A 26,861-nucleotide genomic window follows, 5' to 3' on the forward strand; every position below is an offset into this window, starting at 1 on the left:
GTCACTGAAGGGAAACAGGATATGATTTCACAAGGACCTTGCTGCTCTGCCTTGAGCAGCAATTCATTGTACAATTCATTTTACTTTATAATTCAGTGAGACTCATAAGGAATCCCTAACAAAGAAATAGCTGCAATTGGTGGGTTGGTCTGTGGACAATTTTCTTGGTCCATTATTTGAATAAAAGGACCAATATTTGAAAAAAGCAAGCATTTATTTGAATATGCTGTCCGCCTCCTAGAGCTTTCAGGAAGCTTTATTTGAATTTTTCCCAAAAGTACTCTGGCTACAGTTTAGCTTTTCATCTCAAAATCGGCAGCAATAACACTATGTTGGTATTTTGTATTAGAAGCAGAGGAATGTTTCACAGCCAAATCACACGTCTCCCTCATTTTACACAGAAGTAAATGGATGCGCAGGGAGATTAAGCAACTTGGGCAACATCTCCCAGCTAGTGAGAAATATGGGTTCTATGTTATATGTGAGCAGGGAGGAATCGCCCAGCAATTACTGAAGGTCCTCATGCCGGGTACTTGACATACATTACTTTACATCCATTTTAATCCCCACAATGCAGATATTAAAGAGCCAGCTATAAATGCCATTGAGTCTTTTCTTTGTGTGAAATATTTTAATACATAATCTCTCATCGACACAACAACCCTCTGATGTACATGTAATCAGATGTACATTATTTTATAGATACAAAACTAAGGTGCAGAGAAGTCTTCCCAAGGCCACTTTTAAATAAAAAGGAAGCCAGGGATTCCTACCCAGGTCTGCCTCTCACGTCTAAGTTTGTGTTCTTTTCACTCTCTAAGAGGCTTTCAAATTGCAGGTCACAATGGTGATAGTAAACTCAGTTTGGTGGGTTAACCAGCATTTAAAAATAAATAAATGAAAAGAATGCAATGGGATAGTATAATAAAATAAAAAAATAGAGTGTATCTAACCACTATGCTGTACACCTGAAACTAATGTAACTAATATTGAATGTCAGCTTTAATTGAAAAATAAAAATAGAGTATATCATATCAGTTTTTTGCATGTGAAAGATAACATGAGCGGAGGCATATTAAAATAGAGCCAGAGTAGCCATTTCAGAGGAACTGCCCTGCACATCTTGTTTTCTTTATCTTCTCAACTGGACCAAACTGCCAACGGAAATCAGTAAGAACGAGAATATCCTGTTTGGAAGGACTGATGAAATTGGACTTTGCCAATAACGAACCTAATCGGTAACCTAATCAATGAAGTACAAATCTAGCCTTATGCCTGGTTACTAAGTCTCAAGCCAATCTATGAAATACAAACCTAACCTTATCTAGCACCAAAGGACTCTTCTTTAATAAAATTTACCTCATCTTCCTCCCTTTTCCCCATTAAAAACCCTAAGCTGCCCTCCTGCAATGGGTGGGGGACACTCTTTGGGCTTCTGCCTGCATCTGTACTTCACTTCCTGAATTGCAATTCCCTTGACCCCAAATATGTTCAATTATTTATGTTCAATTATCACCTCCTAGATTTTTAGGTTGAAAATGTCTGTCTGCTGAAAAGTATGTCTGGAGAGAGAGAGAGAGAGAGAGAGAGAGAGAGAGAGAGAGAGAGAGAGAGAGAGAGAGAGAGAGAGAGAGAGAGTTAGAGAGAGTTTTCTCCAACACTACCAAACAATTAACTCAATTCTGACACTATCTACCTGAAGATAGAATTAGATTCCACAGGTTAAGAGCTCAGTCCTATAAGATTCCCCCAATCCCCTCAGACACCAGTCACAAGTCCAGGTTGTCATTGGTGCTTCTGACCCATCAGCTATAGATTAGAGGTTCCCAGGACCCCCTCCTTGGGTTAGATTAATTTGCTAGAACAGCTCATAGAACTCAGAGAAACATTTTACTTACAAGATTACCAGTTTATTATAAAAAGGATATAATTCGGGAGTGGCCAGATGGAAGAGAGGCACAGGCCAAGGTATGTGGGAAGGGGAGTGGAATTTCCATGCTCTCTGAGCAAGCCACTCTCCTGCAAGCTACACACGTGCAGCAACCTGGAAGCTCTCTTTGGGGGTTTTTATGGAAGTTTCATTACATCAAATGATTGATTAAATCATTGGCCACTGGTGAACTCAATCTCCAGCCTCTCTCCCCTCCCTGTGAGAGAGTGGGTGGGGGTGGGGTGAGGGAAGGACCTGAAAGTTCCAACCTTTTAATTACATAGTTGGTTCCCCTGGTAACCAGCCCCCATCCTTAGGTCGTTTCCAAAAGTCACATCATTAAAACAAAACTCACCTGTGTTGGAAAGGGGTTTCTTGTGAATATGGAATACGAAGACATCTTTATCGCTCTTACCACTTTTGAAATTCCAAGGGTTTTAGGAGCTCTGTGCTAGAAACAGGACAAAGACCAAGTATATATTTCGTATTATAAATCACAATATGTATGTGTGTTATGATGTAAATGTTTTTCTTGTGGATGTGGTCAGAATTTGAAAGCCACTGCACTAGAACACAACTTATCTGCATAAGCCTTAGTAAAACATTGTTGTACAGTATATAGGCATACCTCATTTTATTGCACTTCACAGATGTTCCATTTTTATAAATTCAAGGCAAAAACTTCCACCAGCAAAAAAAATATGACTTGCTTTATTTTGCTCCTCACTTTACTCTGGTGGTCTGGACCTGAACCCATGTCTCCGAGGTCTGCCTGTAGTTAAGAACCTCACTGCAGGTTTTTATTAAAGCCGTCCTCAGATCTGCTATGGATCCTTTCCATCACAACTCAGTGGGACCAGGGTTATATTCCATCTAACCTGGTTGGCAGAAGACTCTCCTTCTAACCTGACACCAGTTGTCTGACATGTGGTCACAGGAACATGAGTTGACACAACCAAGTCGATGCTCAGCCATTTCAGCAAAGCCATGAGGGCATCTCATAGATGACAAAATCTATCAATTAGAGGGATGTCAACACTCAATGTAAAAGATGACAAAGTCTGTACCTACACCTTGAGTCATTGTTATTTTTCCATCACTAGGTTGTCATGAAATAAGACTCTACAATCCACCACATTAACAATAGATCAGTATAGTTGGAAAGAGTACAATTCATTTTACAAGTAGTAGCAAGTTTCACAGTGAGAAGAGGTTTTGTATGTAAGAGTGGTTACTCTATACGAAGGCCCTGTATTACATAATAGGAATCCCAAGATAAATAAGGCCAGGACTCAAAGTTCAGCAGGTGTTTCAGGCACAATAACATCAGAAGAGGAACTAGAAAGGGATAAATTGTAACATTAACTGCCATAGTAATTAGTTCAACATTATCTAGAAAATGTGAAGAAACAGCTTTGGTAGTGTGGTGAAAATAATTAGATTGGTTTGAATTCCAAGGATTAGTATTTATTTCTGTATTAACTGAAATGAAAAATATATTCTAATCTCCGGTCAAATATATGTAGTTAGAGGAAACTAAAAATTTAGTTTCTTATTGAAATTATATCCTACTTTAAAAGAAAAAAATAGGGGCCGGCCCGGTGGCTCAGGCGGTTGGAGCTCCGTGCTCCTAACTCCAAAGGCTGCCGGTTCGATTCCCACATGGGCCAGTGGGCTCTCAACCACAAGGTTGCTGGTTCAACTCCTCGAGTCCCGCAAGGGATGGTGGGCTCCCTCCGCCCCCTGCAACTAAGATTGAACACGGCACCTTGAGCTGAGCTGCCTCCCAGATGGCTCAGTTGGTTGGAGCGTGTCCTCTTAATCACAAGGTTGCTGGTTTGACTCCCGCAAGGGATGGTGGGCTGTGCCCCCTGCAACTAGTAATGGCAACTGGACCTGGAGCTGAGCTGTGCCCTCCACAACTAAGACTGAAAGGACAACTTGAAGTTGAACAGCAGCTGAACGGCACCCTCCACAACTAAGATTGAAAGGACAACAACTTGACTTGGAAAAAAGTCCTGGAAGTACACACTGTTCCCCAATAAAGTCCTGTTCCCTTTCCCCAATAAAATCTAAAAGAAAAAGAAAAAATATATAAACTTGGAAAGTAAGATTTCCCTTGTATGTTAGAGCTGAATTAGCAGTTAGTGTCCCAAATACTCCTTAATGTGTTAGCTTGCTTTCTGGATCTGATGCAAGATTTGGGAAGACATCTACGAAAAAGATCAAAGACCCGCAATTTTCTTTCACCCACTGAACATTTTTGAATTGCTATCTCTGGTTAGCATTGTGGGTAATAAAGTTTACTGAGACTGCTTCCTGTTAATCCAGGGAGAGGACTCTTCCTACTCTGCCAACACACTGAGAAGCAGGTCCGGCTCACCTATTTTGCAAGACGTCCCATCTGTTCCTCAGTCTGGGGAAAGCTCATCTTTCAACTTCCAGCTCTAATTTACAAGGAATCTTTATGTTTACTCATTAAACTTTTCCCTAACAATATTTCTGCAAGAGGGTACTTTCTAAATCTACCTTCCCTTTTTTGGGAATGTAAAATCACTCATTTATATAGCACCTAGCAAGCAGGAAGAACTCAAATGCTGGTTAATTATCTACTTGTTCATTCTTAGTTAATACTTTTACGATGTTCTCGTCACTATCAATGTTATACAAATTCACTTCCTTGTTAAAATGCTATTTTCTTGAAAGCAAACTTTCAAGAAAGAGGCAAGTAGGAGTCTTGCCTCTTTCTGAGAATTAAATGCCTACTTATGTGCTGAAAAAGAGCCACAGCCTTATTGCAGGACATAGTGCAATGGGGTTCGCGTTCAAGGGGAGGAAATCAAGGCAGAGGTTCAGTGAGCTTGCCCAAGGTCTCAGAGCTGGCATGTAGTGGGCCAGGCCCTCCGACCAGCTGGCTTTGAGCCTGCACTGGTGGCACTTTGCACTTCCTAAGGAACCAACTGCTTTAGGAGGTGGTGTGATAGAACAGACGTGTGATTACTAGCCTGTGAAAGTGGATTCCAGGCTTATCTCTGCCTCTAGCTCTTTCTGGCCTCAGGCAGGTTGCAGAGAGAGAGAGAGAGAGAGAGAGAGAGAGAGAGAGAGAGAGAGAGAGAGGAAGAGGAGGAGATATTTTGTCAAATGATCTCTTTATCTTTTAGCTCAAACTCTGAATCTTTTCTGTGAATCATGGGGAAGGGAATAATGTTACTGACCCATCATTACGGAGAAAGGATACCTGCTTTCGAGAATGAGGTTTTGATGTTCCTAAAGGAAGCCTGAAGGGCCAACTGTAACAGATCCACAGCGTGGCTGGGGAAAACCCAAGAAAGAAAAGATGAGAAACAGAATATGATGCTCGTCTAGAGAACCAAAAACAAAACCAATACCAAACCAAAAAACTGGAGGAAAGAGAGAGAAAGATTTCCTCTCTTTCCTCCACAGAAAATACACTATTCTTACCAAAATTTCTTTTACGTCAGAATGAAGAAGTACTTGAAAGCAGGCTTGGTGGTGAGAACGCTGAGCTGGAGCAGCTAGACAGTCCAGAAAATCTTTCCCCCATCAGGTAAGATTGCAGATTCCTTTGCAGAAGTCATTTTAACTCCTTAGGGAGGGGTGGGGGGTGGAGGGTAGAGTATCCTATCCTCAATTTTAAATCTCATCACTTATCTTTCCCAGATAAAATCACATATTTATTCTATATACTAACCTTCACTTAAATACCTGAGAACAAAACTCATGGATCTCAAGAAAGCGACAAGCAAGAACTGAAAATGACGTCCTATAAACCAAGTTTCCAAGGATACTCAGTGTTTAAAAAAAATGAATTATCAAGAAAATAGTAAATGTAAACTATTGTTGATATTAATTATTGGTTTAAAAGCATTTACAGGCAATAGGTTCCCCAAAGACACAATTTATACAAATTTAATGTTATTTTTGGCCTACAGGAAGGTGTTTGCAATGCATGTAAATGTTTAGCAGTTCAGTTGCAAAGACCTGAGGCATAAAGGGATATTCATTTTTTTAAAAAATCTTCTCTATATTTAGAATTCCCATCACTACCTCTGTGTCTCTGTTCTAGCACTCATCACATTGGTTCTACTTACACCATCTGACTTATTGTCTTTTAAGTTGCTTTTATTCCTGGGGTCTATCATAATGTTTAGCTTTTAGCAGGCCTCCCAAAAAATGCCTGTGGAATGAACAAACATCTTTAGGAATTGCTCCTTGATTAAAGCCAATATTAGTTTAATTAGGACTACTTTATATTCTTTCACTTTAAGGTGTACTCAAGGAAACATATGGGTTCTTACTGATTGAAAATATCTTTGAGTTATACTAAATAACCCAATTCAGTATATCTGAAAGTATGTTTAGTTGGGTTGTCTCTGAAAAGCAGTACTTGGCAATGTGTTCTGCTGTTTTCCTCAAGTGACGGTATATCTTTTGGGACTTTTCTATTACTACAATCCATACTTATTTCTATAATTGTAATTTTACTTTTAGAATGATAAGTCTTTTTAAAAAGTTTTAGTTAAGTAGGTCCTTTTAGTTGATGAATTATTGTATGAATTTACAGACCGTTAAATCATACTTCTAATGAGAAATACAAAGTTAAAGTTACAGCACTTAATGCAACAAAATATCTGTGTGGCTCTTGCAAAATAACTTTGAGAAAAGGCAAAATTAGCTAATGGATTAAGCAGGAGATGGGAGAATCTATGAGACTACTGTTTTCATTTTACCACTAGCTTTAAATACCTTAAAATCACTACTCTTTGCTGTAACAGTTTAATTTATATTTTCTTATTCACTTTTGATTTTATAGATTTGAGGTTTTGTGCAAAACTAATACAAATTTGTTGGGGCTTGAGTTGATAGATACAATAAGCTTGGCATACAGTAAGCATTCAGACTTTGTCAAATAATTATAAACTTTTAAGTAGTTTAGGTAAAATGTTATGTCAGACAGTATCCATTAGGGCTCTGAATAATTAATCTCTTTTCATATTTGGATGGCTTGCCAGAATAACGTTATTATATTTGGAGAAAATAATGATTTTTTAAGCACTATGTGACGGTGCTATGCACAGTCCCTACCTTCAGAACCTATATTTCAGCTAGGAAAAAGCCACATGAAACAATTCGTAGGTAGCACAATAGTATGTGTGATTAAGTATATTTTGGGGGGTGGGCAGGAGATGCTTAATGGAAGAACAGTTGGGGACTTCCAAGATTTCACCAGGTACTGGACAAATGTTCCTGCAAGAGAAACGAACTGACACAGGTATGGTCATGAATGAGATTGGTGCTGGATAATAGTGACAGTGGAAAAAATAAAGCTACAGGGAATGAGGAAGGAAAGGAAGAGTACAAAAGGCCTTGAAAAGCAGGTGGGAGAGATTAGATTTGATGCTGGAGGCAGTCAGGAGCCTTTGAGTTCTGGAGCAAAGGATTGTCGTAAAGCGTGCTGTGATGGAGGCTTGTCTCAATGCACCATGCAGTGATTAGAGGGAAACAGAGTCAGGGAAACACCTAACATTCTTCTCCTCACTACAGCAGATTAGCCCCACATATCAAGAGTTCTCTGTTCTGATTTTCATTGCAGCTAGGTGTTCAACTGAAGTCCCAAACATAGGACAGGTTAATTAATTCTTCCAAGCGTTCGTCATTTCAGACCCAACCAGACACCTCAATTATGTCCTGCAGGTAAAACATTCCAATACAACCAAATTTACTGAGCTGCTTCCAAGTTTTACAAATATATATATTGATTGAATGACACCATCTACCCTTCTAAGAAGTGAGCAGGAATCAGGTGAAGAGCAGATGGGAACACCCTATGTACAAAGACTCGTATGCTGAAGCACCAAAGCGAGGCCTAAAAACATTCCTGCCATTAAGAGACAGCTAAGTTTGAATCTACTTTCAGACAGCTAAGGATTCCAAGGAAAAGGAAACTATGACCTTTTCAAATGGTGTCTAAAGACACTGTGGCTCCAGATTCCTATTTCATCCCTTCCTGAACAATCCATTAGGAGAAGAACTCCCTCACTTAGACTTTCTGGCCTAAGTCATTTAACAAACAGAAGAGGTGTTTTAGGTGGCTCCGTAATACAGAGGACACATCTTCCATTCTGGGCACAGGAGCAAGTCAGAGCAGCAATACTCATAGGATTAAGACTGTGTACTACCGGCCTCTCTGACATTAAACAGGACAAGTTGATTATATAAACAAAAGATGTTCACACAGGAGTTTAAAAACTCTTGTGAAAATACACATCTGTGGACAATTTCAAGTTGTTTATTGGAAATCACAGATTTATTTTTTAAAAACCACTATTTTGCCATATAAGAGCAAAATTCAAATAATATAAATATCTAACATTTTGGTATAAAATTAATAATATGGAAAAAAGATGCAAACCAACCAAGAGGTAAAAAGGTTTTAGCAATAACACTGTGTACAACTGTCTTCTACTCAAGTGACCGTCCAGGCTGATAGTTTATTTTCCCTTTGTTTACGATTTTTAAGACAATCCTACATTGGAGCACCAAAAAGCTTTTTCCTTCCTTTTTAAAAGGTTGAAATCCTTTTACTGTATGTACAATATATTCTTCTCAGTACTTGAAGTCTGATGAAGGAAGCATCTAGCAATTTCCTTATTAAAAAAGGAAGTGCCTTCATCTTTCCTTTACATTTAAATCTGTCCATTCTATTCTAAGCAAAAATAAAAAGATGAACACAGTTGAGGAGAGCACTTTCACAAATAAGTAATTTTCATAAAAGGGTTGCTGTAAACAAGATCATTTCGATGGCCAGAGAAACACTGATGTTTTCAATCAATAATGAATTTAAACAGTTACAAGTATAGATACACAGGGTATGTACGGCCAAAAGACAAACGGTTATTAAAGAATCAACTAATACAAAGTAGTTATCAATCTACTTTGTCAAAATGCGATTTTGTTCTCTACAGTTTTTTTTAATTGGTCAGAACATTTAGAATGTAATGATCTAAAAACCCAGAACCTACTCGGAAAGTAATTACAAAGTAGAATGGCTGACACTAGTTTTGAGATTAGCTAAAAATTCTAAATTATCTGAGCAATCAATGTAAACAAGCCTCAATTTCCAAAATAGATAAAAAACAAAAAGTCTGTAAACATTAAAAAGCTACCTCCAAAAAATTATATATGTCATCATCAAGTTGTGTTTACTGAGAATTCTTTTCCAGTTATTTTGTTTCTCATGTTTCAAACATCATCTAATTACATTAAACATCTTAGTTTTTCCTAATAGGCACCTCTGCAGACAAAGGTTCTATAATCAGTTCAACTGCTTTTGCTGAAGTCACTATTTTGGCCTTCAAATAATCCCCATAATAGACATCACCTAGTACTTTCTGTAGTGAGGGGAAGTTGTTTGCATCTTAGCCACATTTCTATCCTGCTTTATAAAATAAATGTAACTTATGCTACTAGATCTCAGCCATCTCTTTGATTATAAGGAACACTCGCGGTTTTAGAAATGCTTTAAACCTCATTCTGGCAACTTTTCTATCTTTCATTCTGCCTTCACATTTGAAATATTTAAAAGTTGACAATACCTCTGATAATTATTTTGATGAAAGAATAGATTTTTAAAGATACTATCGCTTTGATGTGATGGTTAATACTTTCAATTTTAAAATTGAACTTGGAACAAAGGACTATGGTTTATGAGACCTTATTGGGGAGGGATGGGTTAATTTTAGTAATCATTACAATAATTTAGAAGCTAAGAATTTTATAAATTATGGAGAAAAGGTGCTTTTAATATTCTATCTTTCCTTTTGAAGTCTTCTCCATTATTACACTCCTCTATGCAAACTACATTCAAATAACTACCTTAAAACAGACTGATATTGAATATGTAAAAACCAGTTGAAAAATTCATTTAACTAAAGTAAGCTTGTTTGAATGAACAATGATTTCTCCCTACAGAAGGACCCTATAGGTAACAAACTGCCCAAGTTTTGGGTCATTTTCTAATAATCAAAAAAAACAAAAAACAAAAACCATATAAAGTACTCATTAGGGCAGAGCTAATGACTTCTCAAATTTTACATTAAACTTTGAATAAAAAGACATAAATATGTTTTAAATGACTTCAACACTATCTAGGTAAAATAGCTACATGGATGTTACAATAAATGATTTGGCTGTTTATAAAGAAATTGTGTACAATAAGTCCTCACTTAACATTGTTGATAGCTTGTTGGAACTGCGGTGAAACAATGTATAATGAAACAATTTTACAGTAGGCTAATTGAAAAGTTAAGTTCCTATACATTTTATCAACATTATAACAAAATGATGCTTAACAAAATCAGGTTATTTGAGGACTTGCTGTACATTTTCCTAAATCTTCTCTGAAGAACACGGGACTTACTTTTATCAGATTCACATTTCTCCTATGCCAACCTTCCCTTACCCCCAAAATTCCATCAAGTGCTCTTTAATAAAAAAGTAACTTGTAAACCTAATCTAACAATATATTCATTTCTTGGAAATGTTGAACTCTATCTACATTCACTTGGTATTTTCCAAAAGCAGTTATTCTAATACCAAGGCTCCTTAATAACTTCTCTATACGTCAAATATATATGCGGTATTGAGAACTTGAATTTCCCTTTAGCTTGGTTTTCATAAACCTTTTCTAAATACAAATTCCTTGAAATGGATTTAGGCAATGAAGTAGATAAGATATCGAATAGCTTCTAGAATCAAAGAAACATTCTGAAAGACTGGGCTTTCAAAATATTTCTTTGTTTTTTCATATTCATTTCATTTAGGGTGTAGACAAACATGTAAAGGTTTTTTTTATACAGGTTTGGCTCAGTGACAGTAAGAACATACAACATTCAAGTACTGTTAGACAAAGGCAGCTCTACAAGGATACGTGTCCACATAGGTCAATTTGCAAAGGAGAACTATTTTAATTATCCTACAATACATCTGGCCAAAAAAACCTTCGGAAATCGTTTTCACTTTAGGGTCTGTGGCATCCTCCCAAAGGTCCTGAAGATCTCCTACATGACCATGAGATGTCATCATTTTTTCGTAAATGCAGGGATGATAAGGAGTTTTACCTTCCCCAGAGAAAAACACATGGTATTGTGGTACTATCCCCATTTTATTGGCACAGAGGCCCATGAACACGTCATCGATGTAAAGACTAGAGTTAAGTGTCTGTGAGGCCTCATAGACTTTGGCGGCTACGTCACTGGAGATCACGTAGGCAGCTCCAGCAGTATAATCAGGGTAAGCGGGCCACTGGTACATTTCATAGGAAACGTAGTATTTGCTGCGTTTGTCTCTCACAGGCGGGGCACCACGGTGAACACGACCAATCCAAAAGTCTTGAACACCAATTTGTTCTAAACTTTGAAGGTATCCAATGAGATTTGGCATGTGAATAAATATGTCGTCATCTGCAGTCATAAGGAACTTGGCATGTGGACAAAAGGTATTTGCCCAACTGAACTGCAGAAGTAATTTCAGAGTAAGATTATAGAAAGAATCAGCAAAGTCTTGCTGAATTATATCATTGTACATCTGGTCTTCCAAAACCAGTTTCCTTTGCAGTGCTTCTCTCCTCAGTGGATTAGAAGGTGTTCCTAAGGCAAACAGAGTTTTGATGTTGGCATTGAGTTGAGACCGAACATACTTCTCATTGCCCCATGTTCTCCTAATTGCAGACCGCCGATGGTAGTTTTCAGGAGGTGTCTTTATAAACAGTAAAAGGAGGACATCCTGTGTTTGACACTTTTCCTCGTGGTTAATCAAGTATTGGTAGCGAGGGGCTCCATTCTTGCTACGCTTCAGAGACAGGCTCGCATTCACAAAGTCGTAGCTATTTATGAAGTATCTGTAAGAGTAGGACTTCATATGGCTCACAATGTGATTATCAAATGGTCCCAAAAAAAGCATGAGGCTGAGTATAAAGCAAGTGGCAAATAACCGAACAAACTGACGTTTTTTTACTCTTCTGCCACTAACAAACATTCTGATGTCCATTTTTTATTTAGGATCAGTGTCCAATGGGCATTTGCTTCTTCGAGACCATAGAACTTTGTCTTCTGTAGAACAGATGTCCATCTTAATGTATGTTGGTCATTAAAAATGTAAAAGGAGCTTCTTATTTCGCAAAATGTTTTCTTTTAATTCCATATGTGCTAAGATCGCAAAAGAACGGAAGACACTGTAGAATAAGGACACTGGCACATCAGAATGTTTCCACTCTGGCATCCTTCATTAAGGTCGGCAACGGGTCTCATGCAGCTATTCCATGTACTTCCTTTTGTGAAAGTTAAGTGTGACCTATTAAAGATAAGATGAGAAAAGATGACAAATGCATGGGTTAATGAGTTACCAAAAAGAAACCAACTACTTTAGTTCCTGAAAAACTAATTGTAACCGGACTGATCTGGACAAAAAGTGATGAGGCACCTAGTACTTATTAGAGGCACAGAGCTGTTTATTTTAGGGGAATAGAGGGAAAGGGAAAGTATTGTCCATTGTCCTCTTACTCATAAAACAGAGACCTTTTTCTCTTCTCAACTTAAAAACAAATGAAAAAGCCCTCCAAAATGGCTATCGTCTTCTATACTTAAAGTTCAAATCTCTCAAATGGGTATATCCATGAATATATTGAACTATATAGCTATATAGTTCAAGACAAAATAGATGAATGATGAAAAGAAAGTTCCTAATAGTAAAAATAAAACACTAAAGCTTACTCCAGACAAAGCAGGAATTAGAGTAAGATTTTTTTTTTTTTAATCAAGGAATTGAGGTATGCTTTTCAAAAGCACAGTCCAAAGTCTCTCTAACCAAAGTGACTTTGTGAGCCCCAATTCTGTACAGTCATGTTCTTTCTGTACGTTTTCACTTGGAAACTCAACAGACACCTCAAAGTTAACATGTTCAAAACTGTGAAGCTGTAAGATTACAGCCAAAAAGCACTGTTTTTGTAGAGTTGCAGTTTGAGCACCACGTGGGCTCAGTCACCGACTGTGTGTTGTACCGTATCATGCACCGAACCCACAAACCTGAAAAATTGGAATAACACCATTCACCTCAGTGTCTGTGCAAGCTAAATGGGCATATACATAGATATATAGATAGAAGTAGATAATTACTGACACAGGGGGTTACTCAACTGCCATGTCTAACCCATTCTGCTGTCTTCTCCCCTAAAACCTGCTGTTTCCATTGTTTCCTTATTTATGTCTGCCTGCACTTCATGCATCCATGCCAGAAATCTGAAAGTCTTCCTTTTCCTACATTCCATATCTAGTTATTTAACGCTGGGAATTGCTTCTTTGAAATCTCTCTTCACCCCTTCACGTCACCATCGCTTCTCACCCAGGCCAGGACGGCAGACTAAATGATCCCTGGCCTAGTCCTCTTCCACTCCCCAGTCACAGCCACCTTTCTAAAGCTCAGATCTAACTACGAGACTAACTGAATTCTTTAAGCCCCTTCTGACGCTTTCTAAGAATCGACAACACCAAATTGCTGGCTGCAGGCTAAACCACACTGGCTATTTCCTACCCACCAGCTTTGGTACCAGCAGTCCTGTGGCCTGGCAAGCCCCCTTGCTAATAAGAAGTCTACTAATCCTGCCTGAGTTCTACATCCATCTCTGGGAAGTCTGAACCGGGGCCACCCCCCTCCCAAAGATGTTTCTGATCTGTATTAATTATCACATCACCTTCTTACACCTACCTTCCTGTACTGAGACTTTTTATTTATTTGCCGCCCCCAATTACACTAAGGTGAACTCCTTGACAAAAGGCATGATGTTGGAAAGAGCCTACCCTCAGCATCCAGGTTTGCGCCTGACAGCCACGTAGGTGTTTTCTGAATGTTGGTACAAAGAAGCATGCTGGGCGTAGAGCCACCTTTCACTCAAACAGCCGGTCACTTGGAAAAATCTGGGGGTCAGGATGCCCAGCCTGTCACATGTCCTCCCTTTTCTTCCACCACGAGGAGACGAGACAGCACCTTCCTCCCTCAAGGATTCCGTCCCCAGTGCCAACCACAATTAAAACACATCCTTTTTTCTTTTCTTTCTTCTTTTTTTTTTAATTTATTGGGGTGACAATTGTTAGTAAAATTACATAGATTTCAGGAAAACACATCCTTTTGCCTGGAGAAGTAGGCTCTTCCCTCAGGGTTAACAAATCAGTATCCTGGGCTTTCAACAGGTTGACAGAGAAAGGACAATGCAAGCTCTCCAGGGTCCAGGCTGGCAGGGCAGCGGAGCCCACATCACAAGCCCCAGGGCAAAGGCCTGCTTCTGCGCCCAAAGACCCCATCCTCACATCCCCACCCTCTGCACCTGATAGAAACCACTGCGCACACAGAGAGTGCCCTGCAGTCTCCTCCCAACCTGGCTGTGGGGCTTCCTTCCCACCTTTAGGTCTTTTGCATCCAGTCATACGAGGTCTGACAATGAAGTTCGCGAACTTGTTGCAACGATGTTGCTAAGCTTTTTTGATACCAGAGGGATTATTCATTATGAATTTGTACCAACTGGACAGTTAACCAAGTTTACTATTTGGAAGTGCTGAAAAGGCTGCGTGAAAAAGTTAGACGACCAGAACTTTTCGCCAACAATTCATGGCTCTTGCATCATGACAATGCACCAGCTCACACGGCACTGTCTGTGAGGGAGTTTGTAGCCAGTAAACAAATAACTGTATGGGAACACCCTCCCTACTCACCTGATCTGGCCCCCAATGACTTCTTTCTTTACCCGAAAATAAAGGAAATATCAAAAGGAAGACATTTTGATGACATTCGGGACATCAAGGGTAATACGACCACAGCTCTGATGGCCATTCCAGAAAAAGAGTTCCAAAATTGCTTTGAAGGGTGGACTAGGCCCTGGTGTCGGTGCATAGCTTCCCAAGGGGAGTGCTTCGAAGGTGACTGTAGTGATATTCAGCAATGAGGTATGTGGCATTTTTTTCTAGGATGAGTTCGTAAACTTAATTGTGAGACCTTCGCATTTCCCATCCCCTATGATTACTCTACATTAGGGTGATAACTACAAAGGCCAGGCATGTGAAAAGTCCAAGGAGGACCAAAGATCAGAGCTAAGCCCCACTGAGACTTTGCACAGGGAATATCTTATCCCCTAGGGCATAGGTTTTAAAACTGCTGCGTCAGTTAGGAAGTCACTACCAGCATTAAAACAGAAAACGAAAGAACAGAATAGAGACTGGCAGAGTGTACTGAAAGTAGTACCTTCAGGGTTGTAATATAAAATGCATTTTTGTTGTGCTTTACCATCAAAAAGGTGAGAAATACTGCTGTTAGGGATAGATCAATTATCAGTCAATTCCCCCCATTGTTTTGGCTGGTCATGGACCAAATGCTCTAAGAAGGGTAAGAAAGACAACAGGAAGCATTGGGGGGGCGTGTGAGGAGGAAGGTGGGGCACTTCCTCCCAGTCCTAACAGTGCTCACTTAGACAACGGCCCACCTCTGAAGTGGAAAGCCTCTTCTGCCTACTCCATCAGACATACTGAAGGCATTGGAGGCTTAACACAAAGTGACAGAGAACACTTATTGACAGATGTTAAGACAGCGTCAGTTTTTTAAGAGTTTTAAGCAAATTCTCATTTGAAGCTTGTTTCTATTCCAGCAGACTTTGGGAAGGAAGCAAAGGGGAGAGTAACCTTTGGAACCACAGGCAAAGCTAACTTCCCGTTTCTGAGCAGCTGTGCTCAGCGTGCCGGTGCCAGCTCGCGTGGCACACTCACAGTCATTTACAAGCCTGAGCTTCTTGCAGGACAATCGGCCCACAAGCGAACCTCCGCTGCTCCCACATGGACCCTTCACTCACAGAGGCCCTACTCTCTCTCCAATGAATGGGGTCTATTACTCATTCGGTTGGTGTGTTGCTGCTGCGAACATTGCTACTCCAGCTTAGCAGCCAGCCCACAAGGTTCATTTTATCCACCCCACCCCCCCACCACCGTAAGGTAAATATGGGAAAAGTTTTACCTAGTTTCCTGTATTTCTTCAACTGTTCCGAATTGACCTCGAAGAGTCAAAAGTTTTCTGAAAAATGACAAAGAACCTATCACTAAACCAGCAACCCACTCTACTTATTTAGGTTTACTTCAGAATGTAAAGTTCTGAAAAAGGTTTCTCCACCCACAGTCACTTGAATTATTTACCTGCCATTTACATCAATCATAACTAAACTCCACGGAGAGTACTCATCTGAGCAGGGGAAGATTTAGGAAAGGTAAACTGCTCTTTTACAGTACTCAGCTTTCATAACAAAGGACATCTGAACTCCTCCAATTTGAACCCAGTCACTAGCCAGCTTTTCCCAACCCAAAGCAAAAGCACCTCTGAGATCTAAATTCATTAATTACAGCTAAGCAATGTTGCCACTAACTCTGGCTTTGCCTTACGAGACCAAGCACTCTTCTGGTTTTCAGTCTTACACCTTCTCCAAAGCACATCTTCTGCCTTCAGCATTTAAAGTGCAGGGGAGGGGACTGGGGAGAAGCCCACAGGCCTGCTCAAACTGGAGAAAGAAAATGCTGGGCATTACAGGAAACAAAGCAATCCCAACAATGCATTGCAACCATCCACAACAGAATGCTGTGGGTGCAGCTTCCTTTGTGTGCCCGAAGCTCTCGTTCAGTGACCAATTAACAGGCTGGAAACTCCATGGCTACCCCTGCTTGGGGCCAGGCACCAAACCTCAGGCACCCCTCACTGCACTCTGATTTGATGACTTCCTCTGCAAATTGGGGGCAAATATCAATGTATTGTTAACGAGGGTATATAACAATTACAGATGACTCAGAGCCTGCTGAAAATAGGAAACACAAAAAACTATAGGAGAGAACAGGACAAAAAACTACTTAAAAGAAAATACACAAATATTTGGACTATAATTTGGGGTTGTTTCTACTGGAATTGAGAAGAAGGAACAGATAGCTTTCGCATTCTCTTTCCTAATAGACCGAAGTAGTCAGAAGAATAAAGAATAGAAGTAGGAACATCAGAAAAGAAGGTGACAGACCCCACCCCAAATACTCCTTAGACTGGAGCTGTGCCCCTCAGTTACTCAACAATATTTCTTCGAGTTAGTATACCTATAGGCTACAAGTTTCCCTAAATGACCCCTGATTGTTTTTCCTACTTCACCATGCTGTCAGCTCATTTCTTTGCTGAGTCTACTTTTGTGATCCTAAAATATTATGCAAAACCTGCTATAAATTTTGAAGTGTCAATCAGGATGCTGAGGTCTGCACTTTAAGTTAAACAACCTCAGTGTCCAGTGTTTCCATTCATCCTACAAGCATGTGAGTATTTGCTGTGGAAATACTTGTGCTAGCATGGTGGGAGTCATGACGCAGTGTTTTATAGTCTCCAATCTGAAAGCACCTACAGTCCAGTTGAGACAAGACGCACGGTGCCCACATGAAAGCACAGTTCCTGTGGACGACAGTTGGCACGTCACAGTAAGGGACAGATCGTGTCCTGTGTCAGTGCTGATTTGGGCAATACCAGCTCCAGGCACAATAGGAGAGTCCCTAGGAGTAGACATCAGTGACAGAGGATCAGGAGGAACCCCGGGATAATAGGATTTGGGTGGTTGCAGGAAGAGAAACCACCCGTTTCAGGCAAGAAAGGAAAGAATTGCAACGTGGCCAATATTTGAGAAACAGGCATTGGAAAGAAGACAGGTTGCGGCTTACAGAGAACCTTGAAAATAAGGCCGAGGAGCCAGGGAGTACTGAGGGAAGCAGGAAGTCACAGAAGTTTGTGTTTCCATTTTTAACAACTCCCTTGTCAGTAAATATCAAGCTTTATGCAAAAGCGATTAATCTGGCAGTGGCATGCCATGGATTCAAGGTGTCTGGAGATGACACGGGTTCTGTCAGGACCTCATGCTGAAGCTGGATAAGGTGAGGAGGGCCTAGTCTGGTGGTGGAAGTGGGGAGGGAAGGAAGAGACAAAGAAGTCCCTCTCAATAAAAACAAAATCTGGTTTCCTGAGTGACAGTGAAGGGAAAACATGGTTGGTTTTAGACCTGCGTTGAGTGTGAGGTGTTGGAGACACAACAGGTAAAGTCCAGCAGGTAATGAGACTGGAGAGACAGGAGTGAAGATGGGGGCAGGGGGGCACTCTGAGCATAAAGGCTGCGGCTGCTATGAATTTGGATGAGCTTTCCAGGGAGAGGTGAGCAGAGAGGCCTGGAGGAAAATAAACTCAGAGAAGGAGAAGAGGGAGGAGTCAAAGAGTAAAGGAACCATTTTCAAAGGCTAGTTCATGAGGAAATGAAGATGGGGTAACATGTGGGTAGAGGGAGCGAGTTGCAAGGCAGGACAGACAAGGCCGAGTCACGGAGCTCTGAGTGGGAGACCCACGTGCTGGGAGCACAGGGGGGTCTGATGACAGCCTGGCCCTATTTGGGAGCTGGGTGGAGGTTGGGGAGGCGTCTTCCAGGAGGAGAAGCAACAGTGAGTCTGAGACCTGGGGCTGAGGAGTGTTAACTAGAGAAAGCCAGTGCGTTTGAATTCAAAATGCACGTAGTTTTCTGTCCATCCGTATGTCTCTCGTCCCCTGTTTCTGGCCATTATTGTAATATAGTAACAACATCTACTCTTAGGGATACTATATTTCTACATCTGATTTAGTAGACACACAACACTCAGAAGTTTAAGGAACCTTATTTTACGACGTATATACCATGTGTTCACATTACCGCCCCTGACACAAGACAACTAATCAGCAAGAAAGTCCTTTATTGGGCTTCACTTAGAAGTGCATTTCCTCTGAAATTCTGAATTCTACACGCATTTCCCAGTACACTCACCCTTCAACCACAACCTCTAAACATTCATCTAGAATCCTCTGCCACCTCCTGCCTGCTCCCTAAGCCCCCACCCCACTCAGCAAGCTCCACTCGGTAAGACTTTTCTTCTTACCCACGTCCCTGTCTCAGGTGAGAAATCATCTGACACCTTTGCCGTCCTCTCCCTGCTTCCCGTCTTTCCATCCCAACAACTCCAGACCTTGGGTCCTCCTGTCTTCTCTGCTCCTGTACCTGAGGGGCTGCTGGAGAAGCGGAATGCCCAGGCAGGCAGCATCACTGCACATGCCATCCCTCACTGCGCAGGTGCCCTGTGCTATGTGACCATCCTTCACTTGCTTTGGACCTTCTTTCTCTCCTAGTCTCTTCACCAGCCACGCTGTCTCCCCTGCTTCTCCCAAGGCCTGTCTTCCTCACTCTTGGCTGACGTCACCTCCTACCTCATAAAGGAGAAGACGTCACACATTGTCAGCTTCTCATCCCCATGATTTCCCCGACCCTCTCCATTCCCTCTATAAAGCACACTGACAGTCAAGATGAGGAATAGGGAGAGGCACTCATTTGAGGCACAAAATTTTAAAGTGATAAAAATATGACTATAAACTAATGATGCTCTTTCAGTGAGTCAGTTTTTAAAAATATGCCTCAATACTTTAGACCTTTTACATTTAAACTTTTATGATTTAAAGTCCCAGGGAGACAATTTTTGTTTCGTGTCCAGGCATAACACAAAGAGAAGAAAGATAACATTTTCTGTCCCATCTTAATCTTGCATTTTGTTCTACATTCCAAGAATTTTTACCTGGCTTGTCTGATCATCTATATTCCCTGTTATGCATAGATAGGACCAATTCTCAGGAGCCAAATTGCCATGTTAAAAGAAATAAGAAGTAGAAAGCCCTGAATTTACTGGAGAGGCTATAATTTGATTTTCATAGATTTTTCTTAGTAAATTAGTTGTAGTAATTGGTGCTAAGACACATGACTGGTTAATGTTTAGTACCAGTTGCCTTTTTATTTGCTCAGGAAGGAAGAAAGCAATCTGAAATTTGAATTCACAGCTCACATTTTAAGCATGAAAAATAGACATTCTCTCAATTTTATTTTATTCTTTAATCAAATTGAGTGTTTTCAATATAAGGCCTGTGAAAAAGGAAAAATTCTGCCCAACAGCTATGTTTAGGCATTTTTATGGCTGTGACTATCTATGAAACTTTGCTCAAGCAATGGGCAAAGATTAGAAGCTATTGGGAGTTGTTATCCCTCCACAACGAATACATTTAAAGAGTTAGTTTGTCATTCAGTGTTAGTCCAAAGACTTTAAATTCCAACCTAGCAAGCATGGATGTGAGACAGAAGAAAAGACCTCAGGAGTGTGTGTCCTTTGGGTGCATCCAGTCTTTCCTCCACAAATAAGATTGGGGGATTTAAGGGAGGAGATCCAAACTGACAGAAGGGGGAACAAAAAGAAGTGAGGAGGAGGGAAGGAAAGGAGAGAAGAAACTATAGGATTTAGAGGGGATGTTTTAAGCAAATATTTGATGAGTAAGTATTGGATGAAATTCGGTTATATAACCTACAGTGTGAATGCAGTAATAGCTCCTCACCCACAGAAACTAAGTTATATGCTTCTTTATAAGTTAAACAAAGGTGTAGACTTGATTGCTGGTTATATGACAAATAAAGATAGGGAAATACCAAATGAACAAACAAATAAAGACAAGCCCTATGTAAAGACAGGTGGCAAGGAAACTGGTAGCACAGGGCTACAGAGGATGTATTATTCTATTTCAGAGGAGTTACACGAAAAGTTATTAAAAATTTCCAGCAATGAGTGATTATATAGAATTTAAAACAAACAAAAAAACCCTGAAATATAAAGTAGGCTTCATAAAGATCAAACATTTGTTTTTCTAAGTTTGGCCCTCCGTCATTCTTGAGGCACAGTTGTTTGGGTTGACAGGGATGCTTGCTCTTTTAAATACAATTCTTGTCAGTTTTGTTCTTGCCTACTTAAGAAACAAACTCCTTTTGCCCACTCTAGCAACAGTTTTTAACATGGGTGTGTTTATCGTATAGCAGGCACCTTTGGAATGTTTTACATATATAGTAACTCTTTACTCCTCAGATGACCTAGGAGGGAGAAATGATCTCCCCATTTTGCAGAATAAGAAACTGAGGCACTGAACCATGGGGTTCACTATGTGATCTCTATAAATTCCAGACATCGGGGCAGCTCAGAAGCAGCTAATCAGTTCCAGGTCCCGTCCCTGAGCTCCTCACCTGCCCTTCCTGCCTGGCACTGTCACAGCTGGTCTTCTTGGAGCTCCCATCAGGATGGGAGGGCAGGGGAGCGGGTGGGGCAGGGCCAAGACAAGTGACCCAAGAAGAGAAAGAACTTGCTCCACTGTTTGAAGTTTGGAGTCACTTACTTATGTTTTGCTCCCACCTGCATTTTGTCGGAGCTTTTTCTCATTTTCTTTGTAACATACCTGTTTCTTAGCCCTTCATCTCAGTTTTCCCTCCTTCCTTTTATTGATTCCAGTAGCACGAGATAATGGGGAAAGTGACCACATGACTCTGTGACGTTTGGTGTGCAAAGTCTTTCCTCTATAAAGAAGATTGGGGGACTAAAGGGAGGAGATCCAAAGTGGCAGAAGGGTTTGTTGTATTTTTAAAAAAAAGAGGTGAGAAGGAGGGAAGGTAAGGAGAGAAAAAAAGTATAGGACTCAGAACAAATGTTTTAAGCATATATTAGATGGATAAGTATTAGACGAAATGAAAGAGTCATACAGAGCTGAGGCCAAAATATGATATGAAAAATAGTGATTTAGAAATAAGTTGACAATATAACCCAGTATACACCTGCTGTATAAGTTATACATATAAGCCCATTGTCCAACTGCAGTTCATATGTCCTGTTCTGGACATGATATTTGGAAACAACATTTGATTGAGGTTTAACAGAGTACAAAAAGTAAATAATGGTATAAAACATGAGAGGTATATATAACACATATATAACACATTTCTGTCTTGGTTGATCAACATTTATTATAATAAGCTAACTATCATTTATTACGCACCTATCCTGCTCCAGGCATTTGCAGCTCAGCAAATAGGTAATGCCTACATTGAATTAATTCAACAAATATTAATTTCTCACATACTGTGTAGTAGGCCACAGGTGGGACATTGGGAAGGCTTCAGAGATGTTTCCAGCATTGATCCCTTACTGGAGTAAGTAAACATTCCAGCGCAACCTGGAATCGACCTAAGGGAGGCAAGCGAGTGGAAAAACCAAGAGTTTTAGAATGTGAACAAAGGTAGATTTATATTCTGGTGCTTCCATTTTCTGGTCACATGTCTCTAAACCATATATCATACAGTGTTTTCTGAGGATTATTTGAGATAATTTATTGACAAAGTGTGGTCCAGATCAGGTATCCAACATACCCTAATTTCCTTACTCTAGAAATTGTTCATGTATCTTTACCATGATGGCGTAGAGAGCAGATGGCTGATATTCTTCCAGGATTATTTTCCTTTCAAAATAAGGAGATAGGTTTTTAGTATTCTTCTTCTCAAAAGAATATTAGATATGAGCTTTTTAAAATACTGATCTGATTGCTAAGGGCCACTTAGCACATCCCAGATATGTTGAGACTGAGAACAGAAGTATCACTACTAATTGACTGAATATGGTCTACCATTGTCCTTGACAGGAAAGAACAATATGGTTCCCACAAGCACTTAAAAATACATTTCAATAATGATGACAAAACCAAAGATTTTAAGGCCCTCTAAATTATGGAGAAGGAAACTTAAGTTGAGTCAACCTTTTAACTTACTTTGTCTAGAGAACTATCAGAAAGTTGTAGGAAGAGCTGGAGGAAAGGAATAAGAGATAAAATACGAAAGCTTAGGTGGATCTTAAGCTGTGTAATAGGATTTTGAACTTGAATTTTGGGGACTTATTACCTGCAGAATGAGTAGAACATTCCTTTCTGTAGAAAACTGACTTCTAGTGTTAAAGCCTATACAATGGAAGATAAATCTTAAAAATAAGTTACAGAGCAAAGTCAGCTTCTGAATTTCTAGAATTAAAATGTTTAAAAAAATCACTTGTTTATTCAAAGTTTACATCTCACTTGATCAACTTTCTTATCTTTAAAACACGAAGATTCTTATATCCACTATATATGTATATTGTAAGAAAAATATTTCAGATTTACACTGTTCTAGCTAAATCTTTGCTAGCAGAGATTCTGTCAAATGGCAGAACTCTTGTAATAATTTGCTGTGTCTCGATTTCTGGAACATAGATACAATATATGCATCTGTTCACAAGATTATTCTAACAATAGAATAAAAAATGGCTATGGAAATATTTTCCCCCACCCCAAAATGTATAATGTGACATCAGATGCAAAGTTTAGATCTATTCAACTGAGCACATAGAAAATTCCAAAAAGATAGGATACATTTTGCTACTTTAGAAGAGACTATTTCTTTCTGAATTAATCTCCCATTTTCTTTCTACCACATTCTATTCTGTTATATAGATTCTAGTAGTGCAGTTGGTCGTCAGAAAGAACTCTTCTTTTACAATTTGAAAGTCACCAAGTGCAATGATTCTAGCCAAAATGACCCATTTAAAAAAGATGACCCATTTCAAAACCCATGAGTTATTATTCAAGCTGTTCTATATTTGAGAATTAGAAAGTTATTTCCTTTTTCTACAATCTCCCTATTTGAATCAGCCTTTCATAAAAGGGAAACTTGATCTCCATTTTAGCGAAATATGTGACATTTTTACTTGCCAGAGCCTACACATTATTTTGAAAATTCTTCTCCAGCTTTTGAGGGTATGTGGGGGGTGGCAAAGCATTTACACACAGTATCTTTTATGCCTCCTAATCATGCCTCATTTCTCACTTCCCCAGGAACAGCTAGCTTCTCTGAGCTTCAGCTTGAACTTTCCCTATGATCACAATCATCACTCATCCCTATCTTTAGGTGTCAGGGTGAGCCCCTGGAGGACACAGATACCAGGGTTACAGTCAGTCAGTCAGCCTCACCCTGAGTGCTCAATAAATACTCAGGGAAAGTGCCCGTGGACACGGGAAAGAGAGGGATGCAGCAGGAGAGAGGAGGGTCATTTTAAGTATAAAAGGGAAATATTTCAGGTATTGAGTATATCTTGCTTTAAAATAAAAGAGTTGACCCATAAAAGCAGCCACCACCAACTCCCCTCCGCCAACATATAAAATCTACCATTAGTTTCTCTTGAGAAAGTTAAAACCTCGGCTGCTAATCACCAATTCCTCTTTCAGAAAGTTCAGGATGGGATCTTTTTAGCGCCACTATTTAATACAACTACCTTCAATCATCCTTTTCTGGGTCAGTTTCAGCTCCTCACACATCCCTCTCCCTTCCCCCATAGGGACCAGGCAAAGTTTCCCAAAATAAAGGCACAGAGGAACAAATCCAATTCTAAAGGATGTACATTCATCAGAGAATTACCCTAAATATGAGCGACAAGCCACCACCAGCCACTGTGCGGTTTCAACACAGATGTCCCTTTAACATGACCCATAATCTATGAAAACCAGTACTGGGAAAGATAAAATATAGGGTGTGTAGTCAGAGTCGGATGAAGAGTTGCTACTTTCACGTATATGGTCTCTGAGTAAGCAACTGACTATATCACTTCAGGATGCAAAATAAATTTCGGCAGAGCCGAACAAAGTAGCAGAGACCTTCCCGCTAGGAAGAGGTCTCCTTCCCCAGTGTCCCCTCAGCCCACTTCCTCATCTCCATTACCCCAGCCAGAAACTCGCCAAAACCTTCCCCATTCTGGTGGTTACCGATTTCCACCCCGGCGCAGGCTTTCTAACCGAATTCATCCCGGCAGTCTAGGGGTGGCAGCAGGGTTGGGAGACCCCCGCCGGAAACCCAGGCCCGCAGGGCGCGGCGTTGTCCTCCCGTCTCCCGCGCTCCGGCCGGTTGCGGCATCGCTGCTCGGCGGCCGCCTCGCTGGAACTCCCTAGGGAGGGGGAAGCCGCCCGGCCCCGGGAAACTTAACCCCAAGCGGAGCTCCGGACCCCCCAGCCTACCTGCCGCACCTGGGCGGCGGCTGGGCCTGGGGTCTCGGGGGTCTGACGCCCGCCCTCAGGCAGGAGCGAACAAAGGCGCTCCGGGAGAGAAGCGCCTCCTTTCCCCGCCGCGCCTTCGGCAGCCGGCAGCCCTGGCCCGCGGCGGGTAGGGCCGCCCCCTCTTCCCGGCGGGACCGCGCGCTCTGCGCCGGCACAGACGGCAGGGGCCCGGGGCTCTGCTCCGGCTGCGCGCCCCGGCCCCGGCCCCGGCCCCAGCGTGCAATTCCAACCTGAAGTCCTGGAGTTCCCCGCGCGAACCAGTGTGCCCTCACCTCGCGACTCTCTTCCCCTCTCGGCTCCACAGACACCTCGCCTGGTCTAGAGCGAGCAGAAGAGACTCCAGACTCTCCGTGGTCCGAGAGCTGCTCCAGCCAGGAGGCGTCGCCGGGCGGCGGGCCCGGCAGGGGAGGGGCGGCGGCTGGGCGGCCCCGAGCCCTCACTGCGGACCCCGAGCCGGTCTCTGGTCCCCCGCACAAAGAACAAGCCGTGCCAGGAATTGAGGTTGATCCCCCTCAGGCGGGCTAGAGCTTCCGTCATTTAGTGATCCGGAAGGGAAGACAACATTTCCACCCCGGGCGGACCTCGGCCGCAGTTAGGATGCGGTGGGCTCTAGAGTAATTTTTAAAAATTGTATGAACAATCACGTGTTAATTACATATGAAACAACTGGTCTGAATACACTTTCCATTAGGAGGTAGAATCTGTTAGACTAACAATCCATTCGTTAAGAACCAGCGACAGTTACTTATCGATGGAGGATAAGTTTTGACTGAGTTTGCAGTTCCCTCATCATTTTATTTTCCATTTTAAAGCACGAGTCCTAAGAGCAGGCTAGTCTTGTTAACAAGAGCTCTAGTCACAACACTTATGCCTTGAGCTTCTCAATGACAAAGGAAGGAAACTCTAACTTACAGCAAACTAAAGCTTCAGTACAGCGGTTAGTTTTAAAAATGCAAGTGGGGGAGGGGATCACCCTCCCCCGCAACGATTTTACCATCAAGCCCAGTTTAATTTCAAAGAGAGCCTGAAGCAAAACTCACAAAGTCCAAGAACAGCTCCTTAACTTCCAAATCGAAGGTCTGCCCTCTTCCCAGAATCGGAGCGAAAGTCTTTGGTCTCAAGCAAAACTTGCCCGCTTTAAATCTTGGGCGATGACTGGGCAGCCAGCACTCGGTGGGCTCGCTTCCCCGGCCGGGAGCGGGCCGAAGCGGGCAGATCCGGGAGGACCCAATCAGGGGCTCCCGGCGAGGGCGGGGGCGCCGCAGCCCCGAGCCTCTCCCGCCGCCGCGCAGCCAGCCCGCGTTTCCTGCACCTCTTGGCGTCACTGCCAAAGCCAGCCTGGCCTGCCCTTCCGCCACCTACCCGGCACGTAGGTGAAGGTGATGGGTCTCGCCGGATTCTGTTCTTGTGAGTGCATGACAACTCGAGGAAGTGCTTCCCCGCGCCTCTGTAGTTGGCATCATTTACTCAAGATGATCAACTGTGAGCCAGAATCTGCATCAATGCCCTGTTTGAGCTGTTTTCCCAATTTAAAGTACTTGATGCACATCAGTAGACAAAATCAGGAGAATGTAAATTTCTACTGAAGAAAAGAGGTGATAAATAAATATTTTATGGGCTTGGTTTCTTATTCCCCAAATGTTGTTCTAGGCTTCTTATAGAACAAATATTATCATTTAACAGGTAATATTTTGAACGATTTTGTAATCGTACATATTTCAGAATAGGACAGAAAACAAAAGATTAATGCATATATGTCAGTAAAATAAAAGCTTTGGGTTTCTTATTGTAAAAGAAATAAGATAGGTTAAAAATAGATTGCCGAATCAGAGTTTGAAACTAGACACAACATTGTACTTGTTATTTT

The 26,861-nt window shown here is 41.2% G+C and overlaps 2 protein-coding genes across 18 annotated transcripts in view; one reads left to right on the forward strand and one right to left on the reverse strand.

Moving 5' to 3' along the window:
• MCF2L2 (MCF.2 cell line derived transforming sequence-like 2) overlaps nucleotides 1-26,861 on the forward strand; it is a 213,319-nt gene that overhangs the window by 120,196 nt on the left and 66,262 nt on the right. For all 5 annotated transcript variants that reach the window (XM_033121699.1, XM_033121707.1, XM_033121716.1 and 2 more), the window contains one exon: nucleotides 5,413-5,498. In XM_033121699.1, the coding sequence (XP_032977590.1) occupies nucleotides 5,413-5,498 (86 nt within the window). The remainder of the gene's footprint in view (nucleotides 1-5,412; nucleotides 5,499-26,861) is intronic.
• Nucleotides 8,221-26,345, reverse strand: B3GNT5 (UDP-GlcNAc:betaGal beta-1,3-N-acetylglucosaminyltransferase 5). 13 transcript variants are annotated; one of them, XM_033121746.1, is made up of 5 exons: nucleotides 26,035-26,345; nucleotides 25,267-25,603; nucleotides 22,007-22,110; nucleotides 16,001-16,057; nucleotides 8,221-12,301 (listed from the first exon to the last, which is right to left on the reverse strand). In XM_033121746.1, exon 5 carries the CDS (start codon nucleotides 11,996-11,998, stop codon nucleotides 10,853-10,855), a length of 1,146 nt encoding a protein of 381 aa, XP_032977637.1. In that variant the 5' UTR covers nucleotides 11,999-12,301; nucleotides 16,001-16,057; nucleotides 22,007-22,110; nucleotides 25,267-25,603; nucleotides 26,035-26,345; the 3' UTR covers nucleotides 8,221-10,852. The 13 variants fall into 13 exon arrangements, with proteins under 13 accessions (XP_032977637.1, XP_032977652.1, XP_032977646.1 ...); XM_033121761.1 differs by having other exon boundaries at nucleotides 25,225-25,603; XM_033121755.1 differs by lacking the exon at nucleotides 25,267-25,603.

This window comes from Rhinolophus ferrumequinum, chromosome 2 (assembly GCF_004115265.2).
Source record: "Rhinolophus ferrumequinum isolate MPI-CBG mRhiFer1 chromosome 2, mRhiFer1_v1.p, whole genome shotgun sequence".
NCBI lineage: Eukaryota > Metazoa > Chordata > Mammalia > Chiroptera > Rhinolophidae > Rhinolophus > Rhinolophus ferrumequinum.